The 21,750-nt window shown below is 40.9% G+C and overlaps 1 protein-coding gene across 1 annotated transcript; it reads right to left on the reverse strand.

Moving 5' to 3' along the window:
• Positions 1-2,432: 2,432 nt before the first annotated feature.
• LOC135462136 (etoposide-induced protein 2.4 homolog) lies at positions 2,433-21,599 on the reverse strand. The gene is given in 11 exon segments (XM_064739506.1): positions 2,433-2,821; positions 4,146-4,220; positions 9,307-9,418; positions 14,628-14,739; positions 15,173-15,289; positions 16,643-16,767; positions 17,679-17,745; positions 18,073-18,133; positions 19,074-19,156; positions 19,159-19,437; positions 21,580-21,599. Coding segments are annotated over 10 exon segments (1,017 nt in total). The 5' UTR covers positions 19,270-19,437; positions 21,580-21,599; the 3' UTR covers positions 2,433-2,667.
• Between the last annotated feature and the right edge of the window lie 151 nt (positions 21,600-21,750).

Consider the following 21,750-nt stretch of genomic DNA (forward strand, 5'->3'; position numbering starts at 1 on the left):
ATCGAATAGACGTCAGGAATTAACTCACGTGACACTGTAATGGATTAATCCACAAGCAGTTGTCCAGAATCAATTCTCATGAAGTTATCAGGAATTCATTCACATTAGGGCCACACTATTTTCGGTATTACTTATCCACGAACAACCAACCGATCCTTGCACATTAGCTTGCAGCCTTTAACAGTTTACACTCCGACTGGCAGCGCAACAGCTGTTTTCTGTTCACATGTAGTCTGACCAATCTAGGTGAGGCTTTATCCCGAGGCCCCGTGCACTGTAGGTGAGCGGTAACAGTTCCGTGCGACAACGCCCCACCCTCCCATTCTCCGTGAACGCTGTCATTTTGGTGGTATCCACTGACACAGTGATATAAGTACTGACTAAAGAGGTGGGATAGGTTCGGATACTTAAGACGACACAGATATTGTTCCGGAGTCTGGAATGTTTTGTCATGGGCAGCCCTTAACGAGGATCATTGGATCAAATGAGCACATCTTCTTAAAACAAAAGTCTAGAGACACCATTGCGGGTATTAAGTCCAACTTTATACGTCTGTCGTTCAAAGCCACGAAAGATTGTGTGATAATTTGTGGGAGTATAAATAATAAATATCACTGACAACTTGCATCTCAGAATATCTTTTGTTATGTTTCCTCATATACTGACACTAACACTGAATATTATAACTATAGCTTCAATTCCAAATATTTCTAAAGTTTTACTTGTATGTGCATTTGAGCTCTGGCATAATCACAGAGACTGATAATACGTGCATGAAGGCTGTGTACAACTAGAAGCGTTGATAACTCATTACAGCGCCTTCATACGGTATCTCTTCGGTAAGTCGTCTCAGTGATGCAGCACTAAATAAAAGAGCGGTGGAAATCCGTCCTGCAACAAGGAGGCACATTACACGTGCATGCACCCTAATGATTCCTTCGTCGTCATATGACTGAAAAATTGCTGAGTACGACGTTAAACCCCAAGCACTCACTCACTCACTCATACGGTATCTGGGTTATGCTGCTGTTACAGTGTACATCAGCTGGACACAACAATCGAGAATACTACATTCCAGTGGAGCTTAGGTTTGGACTGTAGTTAGTCCAATATACGTTTACATGTCCTGAATGTGAAGTGTACATGCATCGTTTTACACAATTAACTAGAGCGTTGAGGATATTTCATCAAAAGTCGTCATTCTTTGAATCCGTCCAAATTTTATAGGCCTATACTTTCGTACTTCTTTGGTGGTTTGTGTTGAACGTAGTTTTGGAAACTGGCGTTGCGATTGACCCAAAAAGTCCATTTTAAATGACGGTTGGTACACGGGCATCTGCTTCTACACATAGACGCTTCGGAAGCGGTAGATCCAGGATCAATCCTCGGTTGAGTCACACCTAAGACCTTAAAAGAGAAAGTTATAACTTCGTCGCGTGGCGTTCAGCATAAAGGGGATAGTGCAACGACTGGTTGACCCGTATCAGTATAATGGCTTGGGCGGGGCTGCTCTAGATAAAAGAGAGGTGAAAATCCGTCCTGCAACAAGGAGGCACATTACATGCACTCCAAGGATTCCTTCGTCGTCACATGACTGAAAAATTAAGTACGACGTTAAACCCCAAGCACTCACACACTGTACACCTAGATTCACTATACATTTGTTAAATTTTACTACGAGTACTAGAGCCGCTTGCATAAAGCGATCGTAGCCTAAATGGATTGTAACTACAATGGCGACTCGTGCAAAAGACACATGTTGCCATGCTAGTTACAGTCAACTCAGACTACGATCACTTTGTGCAAGCGGCCCCTGTTCTCTTGCGAGTAAATACAGACAGAGTGTTCAGAATCTCAGGAACGTTGGTTCATAACTGTGTCTAATTTCTCCCAGTTGCAATCAAAGCAGAACGGGGATATTTACTTTATGCACAGCTTATACACTAGCGTGGAGCACATTTCGGACGAAGATTTAACTTAATCGGCTACAACATCCTTTCCGTCTTTCCATCGTCATGGACAACTTCTGGCTACAACATCCTTTCCGTCTTTCCATCGTCATGGACAACTTCTGGCTACAACATCCTTTCCGTCTTTTCATCGTCATGGACAACTTCTGGCTACAACATCCTTTCCGTCTTTCCATCATCATGGACAACTTCTGGCTACAACATCCTTTCCGTCTTTCCATCATCATGGACAACTTCTGGCTACAACATCCTTTCCGTCTTTCCATCATCATGGACAACTTCTGCTTCTCTTGATATAAATCCGCCATAATTTCTTACTGAATATACTCATATTTAGTGAACTTCCGTTTGCATATGTCTGTTACCGGCTGTCATAGGTATCTGTATATAAACCTCGGCAGATCTTAAAACACTGAACTCTCTCAGTATATGAAACAGATGTCAAATCACCAAGTGCACAAATCCAAATGTCAAACCAGTTGGTACACTTTATTCTTTACGCGATTTTGTATAGATAGTAAAACATTTACAATCCATGTTGACTTCACACTTGCCAGCGTATATCGAAACACTACCGTAAAAATTTTTAAAACATTTTATGAAAGTCAAAATATTGAGGCTGACACGAGCTTTAATAATAACTCACGATGCTTACAATAATTTATTTAATTTTTAAAAAGTCTGCTGTCAGTAAATATCATCCTGGCTCAGATGACACTCTGACTTGTCTCGCTGAGGACGGTGTCCCTGGTCCTCCACTAGATGGCGCTGACGTCCCCTTAGCAACTGATTTGTGAAAAATGGTATTGCTCATGCCAACTACTGGAGAAAACAGTCGCAAAGGGAAATCACTGAAATGAGAAACAACAAATGGTACACTTCAGCCCAGTTGTGACATGATACATAACTATTTATACATGCAGATTACTAGTGTCTAAAACACCATAAATTAAAGTGTTATCCCACATGTGTATCAAAGCACCAGGCAACTCCATCTGTCAGACCTTTTTCCTGTCACGCCTCAAAATCTGTCCTGATCACAAAGCACATGGCCTCCATTCAATATCAGCAACTAGGTGGTGTGACATGGCTATAATCAAAACGGCTTTTTCCCAACTTTCCCGCTCTTACACAGCTGGAGAATTGTACAAACATCCCGTGGTGCACAGAAGCAGAGACACACCTGTTAGCCATGTCCACAGAACTAACACAAGTTGTGGGCAGCTTTCAGGAGGAAACCACACAGTATTAGCACATGCTGTGCGCAGCCTTCGGGAGAAAACCACACAGTATTAACACATATTGTAGGCGGTATTCAGAAGGAACCACAATTTTAAAACATGTTGTGGGCAGCTTTCAGAAGGAAACCACACAGTATTAACACACACTGTGGGCAGCCTTAAGGAAGAAACCACACAGTATTAACACAAGTTGTGGGGAGCTTTTAGGAAGAAACTGAACAGAATGAACACATGTTGTGGGAAGCTTTCAGATGGAAACCAGACACTATTAACACAAGTTGTGGGGAGCTTTCAGGAGGAATCCAAACACTATTAACACATACCATGGGCAGCTTTCAGGAAGAAACCTAACAGTATTAACACATGTTGTGGGAAGCTTTCAGGAGGAAACCACACAGTATTAACACATGTTGTGGGCAGCTTTCAGGAGGAAACCACACAGCATTAACACATGTTGTGGGCAGCTTTCAGGAGGAAACCACACAGTATTAACACAAGCTTTGGGCAGCTCTCAGGATGAAACCACGTCAGGGGTCAAGGACTTCAAAACAGCTAATCTAGGTGATACAGTAAAAATAATCACTACACGTTTAAAGTGAAACACCATCACAAACAAAGACAGCCGTCTATATTAGGGAAAAGGAACAGGTACAGCTGGGACAATAGGTGGCAGTAAGAGTGGACCCAGAGGCGGCAATATCGTGATATTCCCCAGCAGCCTTACAGTACCCCGAAGCCGCAAACACCAATTCACCTCCGTTGTTAAAATCTTGTTTGGGGTACTATAACACAAGAGTAATATATAGATCGTTGATTATTGGAGAGAACAGGGTCTAAAATGTGGAATTTGCGCCATCAAAGGCCTCTTGGGACGCAACAGAGCAGCTGTCCGAATTTCACGACTAAAGAGTCCAGCGGAGGAGACATCACTTACATGTTATCCACAATTGGGGGTGCTTCATTTGCACTGATGATGAACAATGGGAAAAGAATAGAGAACACACAGCCACTGCAAGACAAGAAAAGCGAAAGATGAATGTGATTTAAACTTTAATACTTCACAAATAATAATTTCATATGAATTTATATATACAATTATTATGAAAATGATGCCAACTGGATTTATTTGTTTGTCTTAAGACGCAAGTTTTATAAACTCTGCAAATTATTTATCTACACCCCCATAATCCTCTCAAAATGATTCAAAATATTGGTCACGGAGGTGTTTGAAAATTAGTCACTATTTTCATTCTCAACGTCGCTCTTCTCAAAAATGTATCAAACAGACATGATACACAAACAGGTGTAATCATAATAACTGGAGTCCAGGGTCTGTGAAATGGGTCTATTGCTCTTCTTCTACTTTTCCTCGTAACTAATGATCAGTTGTCTTTTAGTACAGTGCATTGGTCTTCTCCAATGCATGCGAAAGGTCATTTTTTACCGAAGACATTTCTACATACACGAAGAACTGCTGTTTTGGAACCAAAACATGATACAGTGGTGACAACCTCTATGTGACCCACAGAACTGTCCCCTTGATTGACCTCTCTTTGACTCTACCTTCCCACCTACATACGTGTGGCATTACCTTAGCGCAGATTAGTGTCACCCAGGGCTATCTAAGGGTCCGAAGGCAACCTGATGAGTATATAAATTCATCACAGTGGCGTCGTCGGTATGAACCTGAGCGGACACCCTGTTTGCGCCAAACAAGTGTTCCGTTGCAAAGTGCGTGACTGTCGAGCCGATTTGTGTACTCGGCCACACCCGGAATTTTTTTTTTTTTTCGACTCTGCAAGATTCTACGTACGGGATATCTGTCTTATGGAGAAGTTACATGGTTTCTATTTTATTCAGAACTTCCCGTAGGTATTACCATATCAGTATTCCATTTGTCGCTTTTAATTTACCAGCGTTTGTCAAAATGCCTTTCAACTGAACTTTTGCGTTACACGACCTTGAGATTCTTACGACCTTGGCCCACAAACTCTTGTATTTTAAGTGAACATCCTATTGCTCATTGCTCCAGTGTTTTTCTTCACCGTACAATCACCATGTATTATAGCTCCAGTTATTTTTTTAAAAACCCTAGGTTCAATAAACCTATTTGATTTTCAGCAAAAATAAAACGATACCATACCCCTGTCACACTGAACGCATTGCCCCGGTAGTGTGTTTGTATTCTTTTTTCCCCTGGTTTTCCTTGCATTCGCATATTTGTGTAATTTTGACAATTATACTAATACTCCACCACATATAGACATAAGGCATATAAGTGGAAATTCTGTGACCTTTTTCTCCACATATTGCCATAGCCATAAATACACTGGGCTAATACACTACTATAATAGCCTTGCATTTACTAGTCATTTCCATTCTCCTTCAATTATTTTCAGTTTCTGTCATCTTTCTCTGCTATATGGACTATAAATACCCTGACAGCTTCTAAAGAAGAGCTCCTTCAGCTGGAAAGTATAGGTGGCAAAAGGGTTATTAGACAACGCTCTACAAAAGATACACAGTCTATTACTGATCTGGTCCATGAAACCGGTGTGCCATATGAGACCGGGCAACGCTGGCTGGAGGTGGGTAGAATATCACTAGCCCCTACTGAGTGTAGTAATATGGTCGACATAATTAATTAGCTTCATGCGGAATTGGCGTCCTTGAAAGCAGAAAAGGCTTTAGTTAAACACGACTTGCAGGATTCTGAACAACGTGTAACCAATACCGCTGGATTTTCCCCATCCCACCTAGTGTCAGAAAGTAAGGCCCCTGTGTTACATCGCGAGCCTAGCCCTTTGTACCCGCCCAATTCAGAATTGGCTGGGCTATGGTCTCAGCCATCGCATACGACTGTGTTGTAAATCACCCCCACACTTGGATCTGCTATTATGAACAAGTCTGATAGCCGCTATGTCAGATCTGGGCAGGTCCCATGTGATGTTTTTCGACTCGGACAGGTACCACTGGTCCAATCCGGTCTCCCCCCGCCAGCACAAAATCGGAGAAACCTGTAGAATATGGCATTCTGACGGAAGCCTCCCTTCCATCTTCTCAGGTAACGCGGCGTCACAGTCCGTCTGGCGGCCGTGTTTTCCGTTCACTGAACACAGTCACTCTCGCCATTCTCCACAGTTATTGCAGATAACTCAAACATCCGTCGTGGGCGACAACGCAGCCACAGTCCGCAGCCTCGTAAAATGTCAACCTTTTCTGGTGATAAGAGTAATTGGGTGTCGTTTATCTTTCAGTTTGAACGCATCGCATAGCGCCGGAAAAAGGGAGAACATAAAAAGATCAATGGATTGCTTTACACTTTAACTCATACTGCCCTCAATTATACGAACACATTAGGTATCAGAGACCATCTCTGAAAAGAGAGCTTCGTTGACGCTTCAGTCATAAGGAAACCCCAGACTCAGCCAGGTGTCATTTGCAACACTTGCGACAGCGGGACGAAGAATCTTTAGAAGAGTTCTCCCAACGGGTACACTTCTCGGCCCTAGATGGCTATGCCAAGTCTGATAAGATAGTAACCAAGTGATTCCTTCGCGACTGTAAGGCAAGAATGCTGCACAGTCTATAATAGAAAAAGAGCCCCATAGCATTCATACGGCGCTTAAATACGCAGCAGTCGCTAACTATAAGGCAATCTATGGCTACAAAAAAGCACATCAAATCGATCCCACACTTACTTTCAACGACATACATCCTTTGCAGAGAGAGAAGATCAACCAGCCTCTGATGGCATCGCCCGTACTCCCCTTCACTTCAGACCCGACTGGAGCAAGAGGTAAGTGAACTGAAGCAGATAGTATTCGACATGAGTCACTTACTCGGGAAGGTCACTCCACGGTTACACTCCCCGGAAACCCCTCCTGTCACTCCGTTTAAATCTTACAGTTCACACGTTTCACGTAGGCAGCACGGATCTAGTACTCCTGCAAGGAACTTTAGAAGTGTACGCTTCCGTTCCCCAACCCTTCCAGCTAGATCAGAATCCAAAACCATCAGTTGCTGGCAAAGGTCATACAACAATAGCTCATCCTCGCCACACGTTAACAAGGTTAAAGACACTGATTTCACAATCTTTAAACTAGCACGCTCAACACCCAGTCCCCCATTATGTAAAGGCCGACTTGAAGATGACGTTCACTGTGTCTCCGCTGAGTGTGAAGAACATGTTGTACGGCAAACACATTGGTTAACCAGAAACTTTCCAAACCACTCATGACCAATCAGTCTTTTACTCGACAGGTCAAACTCCAGAGACTTGGAGACCAGCCAGTCCTAGCCCATACCACTCCAAATGTCAAAATTAAACTTGGTTCACAGACCTTCCGATGGGATGTTTGTCTTTGCATCTATGGCTGATCAGGTCATTTTGGATCTCGATTTTCTGGTTTCCCAGAAATGTCTTGTTCATTTGTGCGGATCAGCACAATTTCCGTCCACAAGGAGCTAATTTCGGATTCCCCGAGTTGAAATGCTGGACTCGACAAAGTCACAGTTAGTCAGTGTTACTGAGGAAAAGGACAGTCATTCCTCCCAATTCCGTAGATACAACAAGTGTCCGTTTGAGACTTTACCTGATAAAAAGTTTGTAGTGGTATCTGTTTCGCATGACAAAGGTTTGTTAGTGTCGTAAAGATATACAAGGACCTCGCACCAGGTAAGACCAGGTAAGACACGCTGCATGGCTCTCTGGGAGGTAGCAGGACCACTGCATCGAACAGGAGTCGAATTCCTAGCAAAGTTCGTGAATAGCGAGATAGGACTGAAAATTTATTTGCCTTGCCAAACTATTGCACAACTAGGAAAGAACTGTTGGCCGTAGTCAAATTTTGTCGCCATTTCGACACTAGCTGTTGAAGTGCCGTTTTGTCTCACGCACGGACCATAACAGCTTGGTTTGGCTTATGTGTGTTAAGCACATCGAAGGTCAACTGGCTCGTTGGATCGAAGAATTATCCAGTTTGATATGGAGATAATTCACAGACAGGGCAAGGAACATCTAAAGGCGGATGGAATGTCACATATACCAAATTCTCTCCCTTTCTGTGATTTCCACGTTGCTGGGTCTAACATTAGTTCATTGCCACGTGGTCAACCTGGCTTAATAGCTCAGAACATCAGACGACTTGATGCCTTACTACAACACCCTCGTTTTATGGGACTGGGAGAAATTGGCCTAGATTTTACTACGGGCGTGCAAATGCTCCCGACGATGTGCAGATCCTGGAAAGTCCAAGCGAGACAAAGCAGATGGTCAGCTGCTCTTTCTACGGAAAGCTTTGCCACTAGCTGTCAAACACCAGACGTTATTGTGCTGCATTGCAGGGAAAGATGCAGAGAAGATGCTGCAAGTGCCGTCCTTCAGGAAATGGAAATGACAGAAACACCGACACTCCTTTTCTGTCTCGCTGCAGGAAATGCGCGGAAGGTCGAACACACTTCAAGGTCAGATGGCATACCCGCCGTCTGATAACTTCCACATTCTTTATTTTAAACCATTTTCATGACAGAAAACCGCGATTGCTGTAAGGTAGACGTAAATATTATTAGGAGCTTTTAAATACCTAAAGGTAGCTTACCATACATGGTGTAAATCTTTTCGCTACATAAGTTATTACAGGCAAATCAAGGTACCGACTGGTATGAGACATTTACCGTCACGATCCTCAAAATAGCGCAAGCACATTCGCATTCAATTCTCTTTCATGAGACGAGACTGAATGAATAATAAATGAAAGCACGACTCCAAACATAATTAAAATTTTTATTCAATGCATAATCATAACATACAAGTCCCAAAAAAACAATGAAGAAACATAACGAAGGGAAGCTAATATATGACGGGAAGCTAATATATGACCATAACATACGGTCTATTTCGTTAAGCGCAATGCCAGTCATACTTGGGTGAAACTACTTCTGGCAATTTCTTCACATTTTTCCATGCCTCAATAATGGGCCTCTGGTGATTCTCACCAACAGACCCATGAAGTTACTCTGAAAGAGTATAGGTATCACATTTTTACTTATGACACTCAGGTAAAGTAATTACAACAAAAACCCGCTAACTGTACCTGATAACGAGCGAGGGAGGAAGAGCGGTGAGGAGCGCCAACGGGAGGCCAAAACCAACAAAGTAGGGCCAGTTACACTCAATATAGGTCAGCCGTCTGTGAACTTCCCAGCCTGGTCAACAGTAGAGAAATGAAACAGTTTACTGAGTGAACATAACAAGAGAAATCAATGTATGAACATAACCAGTAGTAAATTCAGGGAGAGAAATGACAGATATCAATTTATGAAGATAAGCAGTAGTAAATTCAGAGAGAAAAATGACAGTCATCAATGTACGAAGATAAGCAGTAGTAAATTCAGGGAGAGAAATGACAGATATCAATTTATGAAGATAAGCAGTAGTAAATTCAGGGAGAGAAATGACAGATATCACTATATGAACATAACCAGTAAAATCAGGAGAGAAATGTATATCATGTACTGACAGGTCAATATATATTCCTTGTAAAAATAATGGATAATGCATCAAATATCAATTGCCAAGTTTCATGCCGTATGCATAGTTTCAAGAGATGGTGTGTGTATGGTGTAACGGAAGAACCACACCAATGACCTGGAAACACAGGTTATGTTCACTGATTAATACTATTTGGTAATTTGGTTCTTTTACATAACCACTTACACATGACATACAAGTCTGAGGACAATCCACTACACACCTCCAAGAGATAAGAGTTAAATGAATAAAGGCATTTCCATTACCCTGAAAAAATCTGGAAGGTCACATTCTTCCCATGAGCAATGGCTACTGGTATAGGCGTATATGTATACTGCAAGAATAAAGTAACCTAAATAATTGTGACTATCATGCTAATATTTTGTGCACACAGTGCTTATAGTTACATTTCATGCTAAATGCTAGCCTATTCTTAAAATGGTGCATATTGGTCTACTCACAGTAGAATGTTGTAGATGAATATATACGCTCAAAAAAAGAGTCCTGCAACTGTTTTGTATCTTTGTACTTTTCAAGATTTTAGTAAAAAAATGTCACAGAAAATTCTAAGTTACATGTAAAAATTAAAATCAGTGAGACTGTTTTTTAGTTTAATTTATTTATTTATTTGATTGGTGTTTTATGCCGTACTAAAGAATATTTCACTCCTATGACGACGGCCAGCATTATAGTGGAAAGAAACCAGGCAGAGCCCAGGGGAAACCCATGACCATCTGCAGGTTGCTATCAGACCTTCCCACATATGGCTGAAGAGGAAGCCAGCATGAGTTGGACTTGAACTCACAGACTGCATTGGTGAGAGGTTCCTCGGTCAATGCGCCGTGCTGGTGTGCTAGCCCCCTTTGCAATGTAAGCCCCTTTCTTTAGCACTGATAGTAAAATGTGACCCAAACTAGAGGGGGTTATAGTATCCTTAAACTTGTACATCTATGGCTGATCTATATCATTGTGTGTAGGAATGTTGGTGGAATGTCAGCGGAACTTCAGCGAATCTCAGTTTAGTTAAGGATGTGAATACACTAAATGCCCTAAAAACTCGTACACAACTAACTTGTTCTTTTTCACTGACTCTGAAAGCTCTGTTGATTTTAGAAAGATGCTGTATGGTTTCTTTGAATGGTAGTATGATATCCTACTGGAAAAATGTAAGTCTAAGCAAAAATAACGTTTAAGGAAATATTTGTACCTTTGGTTGGCTAACTTTGAGGTCATTTAGGGTACATTTATCTCCTTATTAAAAAATGTAAATGTACATTTGAAATGCTGATGCATGCATGTCTCACTATATGTAATATGTAAGTGGGCTTGCAATATGATACTGGTTAACATGTACTGTACGTGTTAAGAGTGCTCAGACATGATGCATGTGCATTTCATTCCACATAAATATGCGGTTTGAGAAATATGAATCCATTCAATTTGGTTTTCTTATGTTGTGTGTCAACAGGACAACTGTTATAGTCAATTAACATTAGAGTCAATTAAAATTAGGGTTGATTTGATTACGACTGTGCACGTGTGCAAGTCAAGGAATCCATGAGCTATAGCAGAGCTAAATCCATTGTGCCTACTTTATCTACATCAGTACTGAATGGAAGGTGGGGTCAATGAAAAATCAATCTTGACTGAATATGAATCAATGGAAATGGACGTGAATAAAATAAAACTGCATTTGATGTAACAACGACATAACTTCTAACCAGGGACGGTACTTGTAAACTACATGTAACCAGTGCTACAGATAATTTTTTGTCAGTGAGAGTACGGTATTCTTGACTTTCAAAGAGAAAGAGTATGTTACTTTCCACTTTCGAAGTATGCGGTACTGCAGAACACTTTTTTCAATACTCAACACTTCACCATTTTGAGTCATCAGTAATACACCTGGAAAGTGTGAGGTTGATTGGGTGAACGGGAGTGAATAAAAGACACAGGCCTACATGTGCATACATGTATACATAGGGCAACATGTACATACATGTATACATAGGCCGACATGTGCATACAAGTATACATAGGCCGACATGTGCATACAAGTATACATAGGGCGACATGTGCATACAAGTATACATAGGGCGACATGTGCATACAAGTATACATAGGCCGACATGTGCATACATGTATACATAGGCCGACATGTGCATACAAGTATACATAGGGCGACATGTGCATACATGTATACACAGGCCGACATGTACAGAGATTCTTCCCTTTGTAGTCATATAGGACTACCCGGTATACAAGTAGGTGTAGGCCAACATGTAAATTACCTCAAAACATTCTAGAATAAAATAATTCTTTCAGTTTTTCTGGAAGAGGAATGAATTTGAATGAAGTTAATACATTTCTTTCACATCAACCTGTGTGGGGTTTATTTCAATAACTCACTCACAATTTTATTCTATACTTTTTATTCCTTGTGCTTTCATAGAGAGGGTTGCAGTATTATTTTTCTATGGTAACCTGTCGATGCGATGGGTAAATTCCCTTTTACCCGTCTAGACATTTCTTGGTCCACACAAACAACTGCCGACTTTGGGTTAAAAGATGATAAAACATATACCTGTAGGCTGAATCCAAATGTAGGGCCTACATCAGAGGACAAGAATATTATTTTGTGCTTTAAATAGTGGCAATATATAGTATAAATCTGAAGCGTTTCTGTGCATATGTTGCTAGCTGTTCTCATGATATTTTTTATTCCATTGGATTAGCTTTTCTCTCTTCACGAAATCACAGGAACGCATATATGTCAGGAACTGGACCCTCGATGATACCTTAACACTGCAGACTGACGATTCATGAGGAATTGAAATCAGACATTTGGGAGCGATATCAGGATGATTTTGTGCAAAATAGAAGCACAACTTGCAGTATAGTAACCAAAAAGACCATTTTTAACTCTTTACTACATCTTCTTCATGGCAAACACTGGAGGATGTCACAAAGACAAATGTCACGATAGGCATTCTCCACGGCTATGGCTGGTGGCAAAGAATCTTTTGCTGTAGGCTACAGTGTCTGAAAACTAACCAATGGTGGAGGTATAGCACATGGGTCACTGTGGAGATTTACTTTTGATTTGGACAGCACTGTCTGCTTTAAATCTCATGAGTACACTAGTTTTTGGGAACTTAGGCATACACATAAATCTTCGGGTGTATACAGTACACTGCATATCATGTACTTTTTTAGGCGTATTTACGCCTGTATGCCCCTTATCTGCAGCACTGTGTAACTGAGAAAAGGTTCACTTCTTTAACCCGTGGTTAATATGGTATTAAAAAGGCAAATGTACAAGAAATAATGTCTTTTTCACCACTCTTTGCTTTTTGAACATTAAAAAACAAAGAAATTCTGAGGTGCCAATCAAAATGAACGAAATAACTGTGTTTGTAAGAGGGTATAAAAACTGGTGTGAAGTCAGGTTCATTGTGTTCACTGATGCCTTTGTAGAATCTCAAACATTATGTCTGAATGCCACCCTGGGTGTGAACAGCTATTGATTACCTCCCTTGTGTTAAGGCTGAGTATGCATGGGGAGGCAATCATTGCTGAGGCTGGTCACCCCTACTGTGTCAGTCACGTTACATCAGCAGGTTGACAGGCTGTCGCATACTCTTAAGGTAGCTGTTACCACTCAAGATCCACAAAGTGCTCTCATGCCTCACTGGGATTATACAACAATTCAAAACACAGTAAGCTACAGGTCAGGAGGACACTGCCATCACATGTTGTGCTGCACAATATCACCATGCTGACATACGTCATTAAACAAATGTGTGCCTAACACAGAGTCCTTCCCATAAGTTGTGGGATGAAATTCAGAGACATGTTTAATCCCCTAGTGTGCTAAATGCCATGTTGATCACCCATGCCCGCTGTGCTATGTCATAATTACAGAATAAAGTTGCAAATGCCAGAGGCTCATATATCGAAAAATGTCCCATGACAGAGCAACATACAGTGTTAAGTGTCCCATGGTCATGAGTGCTGAGGCTTATATAAGCGTTCCATGACACAGCCTCATACAGTGTAAAGTGTCCCATGACACAGCCTCATACAGTGTAAAGTGTCCCATGACAGACTCATACAGAGTAGTGTCCCATGACACAGCCTCATACAGTGTAAAGTGTCCCATGACACAGCCTCATACAGTGTAAAGTGTCCCATGACACAGCCTCATACAGTGCAAAGTGTCCCATGACACAGCCTCATACAGTGTAAACTGTCCCATGACAGACTCATAGTGTAAAGTGTCCCATGACACAGCCTCATACAGTGTACACTGTCCCATGGCAGACTCATACAGTGTAAAGTGTCCCATGACACAGTCTCATACAGTGTAAAGTGTCCCATGACACAGCCTCATACAGTGTAAAGTGTCCCATGACACAGCCTCATACAGTGCAAAGTGTCCCATGACAGACTCACACAGTGTAAAGTGTCCCATGGCAAAGCCTCATACAGTGTAAACTCTCCCATGACGCAGCCTCATACAGTGTAAACTCTCCCATGACAGACTCATACACTGTAAAGTGTCCCATGACACAGCCTCATACAGTGTAAACTGCCCCATGACAGACTCATACAGTGTACAGTGTCCCATGACACAGCCTCATACAATGTGAACTGTCCCATGACAGACTTATACAGTGTAAAGTGTCTGATGATACAGCCTCATACGGTGTAAAGTTGCCCATGACACAGACTCATATAGTGTAAATGTCCCAGGACACAGCTTCATACAGTGTAGAGTGTCCCATGACACAGACTCATACAGTGTAAATTGTCCCATGGCACAGACTCATACAGTGTAAATTGTCCCATGGCACAGTCATAGAGTGTAAGTGTTCCACTTACCCATATTAAACCACTTATACTCAAACGCATAGAGGGAGTAGAGTAGACACATGTGGAGGAGGCTCACAAGCTGACCTATCCCGTGGATGGGCAGGAAACTCGCCAACATGCCCTGAAATAAAGACAACCAGGCTACATCTATGTACATCTGCTGAAGTTTATAATTCAATTAATTCACTTTATCTGTGGTGACATAAAATGAACTTGCATAAACAACTTCATTAAAAGTGAACAATATTTAGAGCAGTTATTGCCAAGAAATCAACAACCACCTATGAGACTTTTCAATCCCATACAAGGGATCACCTGTAGCCTGTATGTGTCAGGATTCTCCTAACATGATTTTCACTAATGTTTCTCTTGACATACATCCAATCAGAATCCAACAAATCAGTTTCATCATTCTATGGCAGGCAGTTTTAAGGATAAACGGGTAAGCCAATCGGATCCACTGACCCAATGACCAAAGGCCCAGAAAACAAAGTGATTGCTATATACTCGTCTCTTTTCACGATTCTCTGGTCTTATAATGAACATAAACGTACCTGAATTAGGAAGAGTGACTGCAGCAGCACACTGAACAACAAGTCAGCGATAACTTTGCTTATACTGGGTAACTGAGGGCGACCTCTTGACTTTCTGTACGCAGCATCAGCTATATCCTGTGAACAACAAGTACGTCAACTTGTTTATCTGATAAGTTTGCTTATACTGGGTAACTGAGGGGCGACCCCTTGACTTTCTCTACGCAGCATCAGCTAAATCCTGTGAACAACAAGTACGTCAACTTGTTTATCTGATAACTTTTGCTTATACTGGTAACTGAGGGCGACCTCTTGACTTTCTGTACGCCAGCATCAGCTATATCCTGTGAACAACAAGTACGTCAACTTGTTTATCTGATAACTTTGCTTATACTGGGTAACTGAGGGCGACCCCTTGACTTTCTGTATGCAGCATCAGCTATATCCTGTGAACAACAAGTACGTCAACTTGTTTATCTGATAATTTTGCTTATACTGGGTAACTGAGGGCGACCCCTTGACTTTCTGTATGCAGCATCAGCTATATCCTGTGAACAACAAGTACGTCAACTTGTTTATCTGATAACTTTGCTTATACTGGGTAACTGAGGGCGACCTCTTGACTTTCTGTACGCAGCATCAGCTAAATCCTGTGAACAACAAGTAAGTCAACTTGTTTATCTGATAATTTTGCTTATACTGGGTAACTGAGGGCGACCCTTGACTTTCTGTATGCAGCATCAGCTATATCCTGTGAACAACAAGTACAGTCAACTTGTTTATCTGATAACTTTGCTTATACTGGGTAACTGAGGGCGACCCTTGACTTTCTGTACGCAGCATCAGCCATATAGGCTACTTATTTCTCTGATTCTTGCTTCATGCCACACTCAGTTCCACACTCAATGACAATCTGATCAACCTTAGACTAGTAACAGACAAACTTTCCCATGCGGGATGTACTAGGACTCTATGTTAGTAAAGGACTAGTAACAGACAAACTTTCCCACATGAGATGTACTAGGGCTCTATGTTGGTAAAGGACTAGTAACAGACAAACTTTCCCACATGAGATGTACTAGGGCTCTATGTTGGTAAAGGACTAGTAACAGACAAACTTTCCCACGTGGGATGTACTAGGGCTCTATGTTGGTAGAGGGCATGTGGCCTTTGACAAGTGTAAGACTGTAGAATTTACAGGGCCTTAAAGAATTGCCCACTTCTAATTAATAGGTGAGAATCTACAAACTCCCTGTAAACATACAAAAATGTACAACTAAGAATTATCAATGAATATATTAGCTGAGCCAGTAACCTGGACCAAGAAGAACAAGATGTTACTAGTTGTAAGACAACGGCCCTTACATATAGTCATTTGTTCTTGGATATACAAGGTCACAAATTTGAAGACACAATCAATTCTATTTAGAACTCTTACAGTATTATAAAAGAAAAATTCATCAAATGCACTCAGAAGTGCTGGGTAATTACCTGAAACCAGAAGCTATTGACAATCTTGCTAAGGACAAATAATGGAAGAATCCACAGTGCACTGAATGTCCAGGATAAAATAGGGCCTATCCATGACCATACAACACTGTGAGAGCCTGAGCCCCCTGTAAAATGGAACAGAAACATCACAACCTACATGTACAGATCAGTCAAACACGGGCCAAGACAGGGTAAAGTAGGGCCTGTCAAGACAAAACATAGCCTGTCCTGGATAAAATAGGGCCAATACAGAGTGAAGTAGGGCCTGTCAAGGACGAAATACAGCCTTGCAGGATAAAATAGGGCCTAAACAGGGTAAAGTAGGGCCTGTCAAGACAAAATACAGCCTGTGCAGGATAAAATAGGGCCTATACTAGGTGAAGTTAGGCCTGTCAAGGACAAAATACAGCCCTGCAGGATAAAATAGGGCCTATACAGGGTAAAGTAGGGCCTGTCATGACAAAATACAGCCTGTGCAGGATAAAATCGGGCCAATACAGAGTGAAGTAGGGCCTGTCAATGACGAAATACAGCCCTGCAGGATAAAATAGGGCCTAAACAGGGTAAGGCAGGGCCTGTCAAGACAAAATACAGCCTGTGCAGGATAAAATAGGGCCTATACTGGGTGAAGTAAGGCCTGTCAAGGACAAAATATAGCTTGTGCAGGATAAAATAGAGCCTATACAGGGAGAAGTAGGGCCTGTCAAGGACAAAATACAGCTTGTGCAGGATAAAACATACTCATGAATATTTCACTTATAAAAGAGCAGCCAGCATTATGGTGGGAGGCAACCCACGACCATCTGCAGGTTGATGCCAGACCTTCCCATGTACCATCAGAGAGGAAACCAGCATGAGCTGGACTTGAACTCACAGCCACCACATTTATCTATTTATCCATAATGTGAAATATATGAAACTATAACCATATATATGTGCTTGTAATGTAGTCTGCCACAGTGTGAAGATCTTACAAAATACACAGAGCATTCGTAGGATGACATTTCAATCAGAAACAACATTGAATACAACTCACCAAATAAACTTTCAGTGAACCACTGCAGACATGGAAGAAGTAAGTTGTTGAAAAGGATAATGCTCAGCTGAAATCAATGACAGACATCATGCAAATAAAACTCTTATAGGATTGTCTCCAGTCAGGGATGTAGGCACGTCTTTACATGTAGACTTTTCAGCCTTACCTGGTCACTGAGCAGAAAATCAACTGGCTGTGAACAGCAGTCTCCCAATATAACATGGCCCTATGCACTGATGAAAGGTGTTCAATTTACATTACCTTGTGAGCCATTCACTTTATTTTAAGAAAAAAATAAATGCGAAGCAATTGCAGGTGTTAATTCTGGGGATAATTTGTATGCCATAACTGAGTTTATCATTGGTGGATCTGAACATGCACCTTCAACCCTTACCCAGCATACACCGCCATTCCATGCACAGCACTGCATAATCCTATGGGTCACCTTGGGTTCACTGAAAGAGAAAAATGGGGAAATTGTGGAACTATTTGTCTATTTATAATCTGATTAGTGTTTTATGATATAGTCCAATTCTTCAATGAGGACTTGCACATTATACTCCATATATAATGTCCACACATTGATTTCTACCATATTTAAATCTGTGTGTAGACAGTTTTGGTTTTAAGGATCGTTATTGACTCTGTCAGATCATTGCAGTTGATCATCCCCTTACCAATACGGTAAATGATTTGACTTGATTTATTTATTTATTTGATAGGTATTTTACACTGTACTCAAGAATATTTCATTTCTACTGTGTTAGCAATCTTTTAAGATGGAGGAAGCCTGGCAGAACCTGAGGAGAAACTCACAACCATGTGCAGGTTGCTGTCAGACCGTCTCACATATGAACATCGATGAAACCAGCATAAACTTGTCAGCATTATTTAAATAAATATTGTCATTAAATGAACAAATACCATTCTCTTTACTCCTAATGCACTTTTTTTATATTCGATCCATTACTCAGATTCTTCAAAAAAATCTGCAGCTTTTTGTGTTAACTGAGTTGAGATACAGACAGATGGTTAATTTGACATCTGAGACAAACTGCACCACAGGCTGCTGATACTCTTATTTGGTATTTACTGGTAATGGCAATAGGGCCAGGTCTACACATGTACCTGAAAATACAGTTTTTGAAAGCCGTCTCTTCCGTTTTCTTTCTACATGTTACCATTCTCACAAAGAAAACCCCACTGTTTTCTACTCAGAACGCATGATCACCACATGACAGACATTGTAGTGTCTACAATGTTGAGCTAAGGACCTTAGGTGCATTGTAACTGTAAAATCTGACCCAGTACTGTACAGTCTAGTTTACACAGAGCTGGCCTCAGAGCCCTGATGCTCTGCTATGCCTGCTAATTAGGCCTATACCCTGACCAAACCTTTCTTTCCGTGAATCTTTGTGCTTCATTCTCTCAGCTCGTCTCTGAGCCAGAACAGTCTGAGGCTCCACTGGCTTTTTGGTTGCATAGAACTGTCTGGTTCTTGATCCATTTTATAGACCTTGAGAGTGCCTAGAATAGAGTCTCTGAAGCCCCTCATCATTCCCGCTGTCACCAGGCGGACGGTGTCAGTCATCTTGTTCTTGAGTCCTCACAAACACTTGGATCACATTCATATACATCTACACACAACCCATCCCTCAGCAAATGACTTCACTTCTGCCTCTGGCACATTCTCCATAGTTCACACCACCTTCTTCACTGACAACTGTTAACAGTCAACAAGCCTTTGGCAGAGCATCATCTGTAAAAAGAGGGTACATGTGCATATAAGAAGCAATTCATAGACTATTACATATATGTAGGAGATGTGGAGGTCACAGGCCTGCATCCACACACAACAAACCTTTTGTATCCTTCCAGGGCACCCCCATTACATTTCTGGAAACTTATTACAATCAGAAGAGTAATTCATCTACCTACATAAAATCCCTTCTTATGCAACCTGGCAGCTTTATCAGTACAACTTTGCCAGTATAAATATATGGTGAGATGCGCTTCTAGGTATACAGTGTAAGATTGGTTTCACTGAGCTGCAGTAATTTCCTATTTTTTATTTCATTTCAGAACCACATACCTTTCAAATTAGTTTGATTTATATTTGAAATGTGGATATTTACCTAATATTCTTGCTGAAAATTCATAAAACAATATCTAAAGCTAAATACTGAATTTATTTCACATTTTGTTCAAAGTTTAGAGTTAATTTTTTTTTATCTTTCTTATTTAATGCCATACACATTATGATTTTGAAAACAATGAGAGCATGTGAATCTAAAATTATTTGAAGCACAACAACTATTATGTTTAGAAACATAGCTCAAAAAGATTTGGCATACAGATAGCAGGCATGTAGCTATTTCAGCTCAGTAATTTTCAGCTTTATAGTTGTAACTGTTCGCTGTCATGTGACAATCATAAATGCACATTTTCTCATTTTTTCTAAGATGAAATTTTTCTATCCCTGTAGCATCTGGGGTTTTCATACAATTATAAACACTGAGGCACGAGAAAAAGAATAATAATAATAAGTACAATGTGACTTGTTTTATAGTTCAGACTTGACACTAATTGTCACGTTTTTTATTCCTGGTCGAAAACTACCTACCTGTCAACAACAGCAGCATGCATCCTTAATATCGCCCAAAACACCATAAATCTGGTACTGGGTTAAAGCCAAATAGCCCATGCATCAACCCTGTCAGGCTTCTATGTCATGGTGATGTTTGGTAACATGTACTTGATTGCACCCTGATTTGTCACCCACAACCTGGCAGGAACATCAGTTTGCAGTACCAGTCCAGAAACAGGTACCCCAATGGATAAGTGGAATAACACAATGACTTGTGCTGTTATAAGACTGTTAATTATCTGAAAAGCTTTGCCCATACCTTTTCTAAGCAGATATATTCATTATACTAAACAGGAAAAATGAATCCTGACATTCATGCTTTCGCAAAATGGTGGGAAAATATACATGGCCAGAACAAAACACAAACTGGAACAAAACACAAACTGGTACAAAACACAAACCGGCATTCACCAACGTCACAAGATAAACTTTAAACAGCTGTGCTTCACCAAGACGGAAAGAAAGGCTTACTGGGATTGACTCCGTTCGCTATTGGGCTTCACCCCAGTATCAAATTTGTGCATGGTGTTTTGGGCAATATCCATGGTGCATGTTTTGGGTAATATCCTTGGTGCATGTTTTGGGTAATATCCTTGGTGCATGTTTTGGGTAATATCCTTGGTGCATGTTTTGGGCAATATCCTTGGTGCATGTTTTGGGTAATATCCTTGGTGCATGTTTTGGGCAATATCCTTGGAGCATGTTTTGGGCAATATCCTTGGAGCATGTTTTGGGCAATATCCTTGGTGCATGCTGCTGTTGCTGTTGAGAGGTAAGCAGTTTAACTTTTGAACAAGAAAAATTAGACATGGCGACATGACTCCTAGTGCCAAGTCACAGCTATAAAACGCAAAAGAACGATATTGATCACGACAAGGGCCCTAAAAGAAAAAATGGTCAAATATCATTGTGCGTGTATGAGTAGATTGTCAACGCTCGATTGGAAGCTAACTGTAAAACTTCATCCAGCTCTCTTTTTGACCACGACATGGAACAATAGCCCATGATCTGTACGTCAACTTTGTTTAAGCCTAGGCTCCTGGACAAAGTGAAAGTAAGTCACACAGCGTACGATAAAACTGAAGGGACAGCCCGTAAAGCACTACCGTTGATGTTGGGTATATGTGGGCTAAAGTAAGACAGACATAAAGGCAGTATTTAATTGAAATGTATTCTCCCAATTCACGCTAATGTACACAAACGATCGCTAACAGACTTTCTCTTTTGGGTGCTTGTTTAAATTTTTATACTCACTTGTCGCTTGTCAAACTTTCTGCGCATGTTCCCTAAATCAATAATAAACATAACAGTTTATGAGTTCTAGATTTAAAAATTATCCACTGGTTGTAAAAGTACAACGTGTTAAAATACATTTGTAATGCAAAGGTGGAATAAAATATGTGTCGAAGTGATGTTTAAATATTT

This window comes from Liolophura sinensis, chromosome 1, assembly GCF_032854445.1.
Source record: "Liolophura sinensis isolate JHLJ2023 chromosome 1, CUHK_Ljap_v2, whole genome shotgun sequence".
In the NCBI taxonomy this organism is placed as follows: Eukaryota; Metazoa; Mollusca; class Polyplacophora; order Chitonida; family Chitonidae; genus Liolophura; species Liolophura sinensis.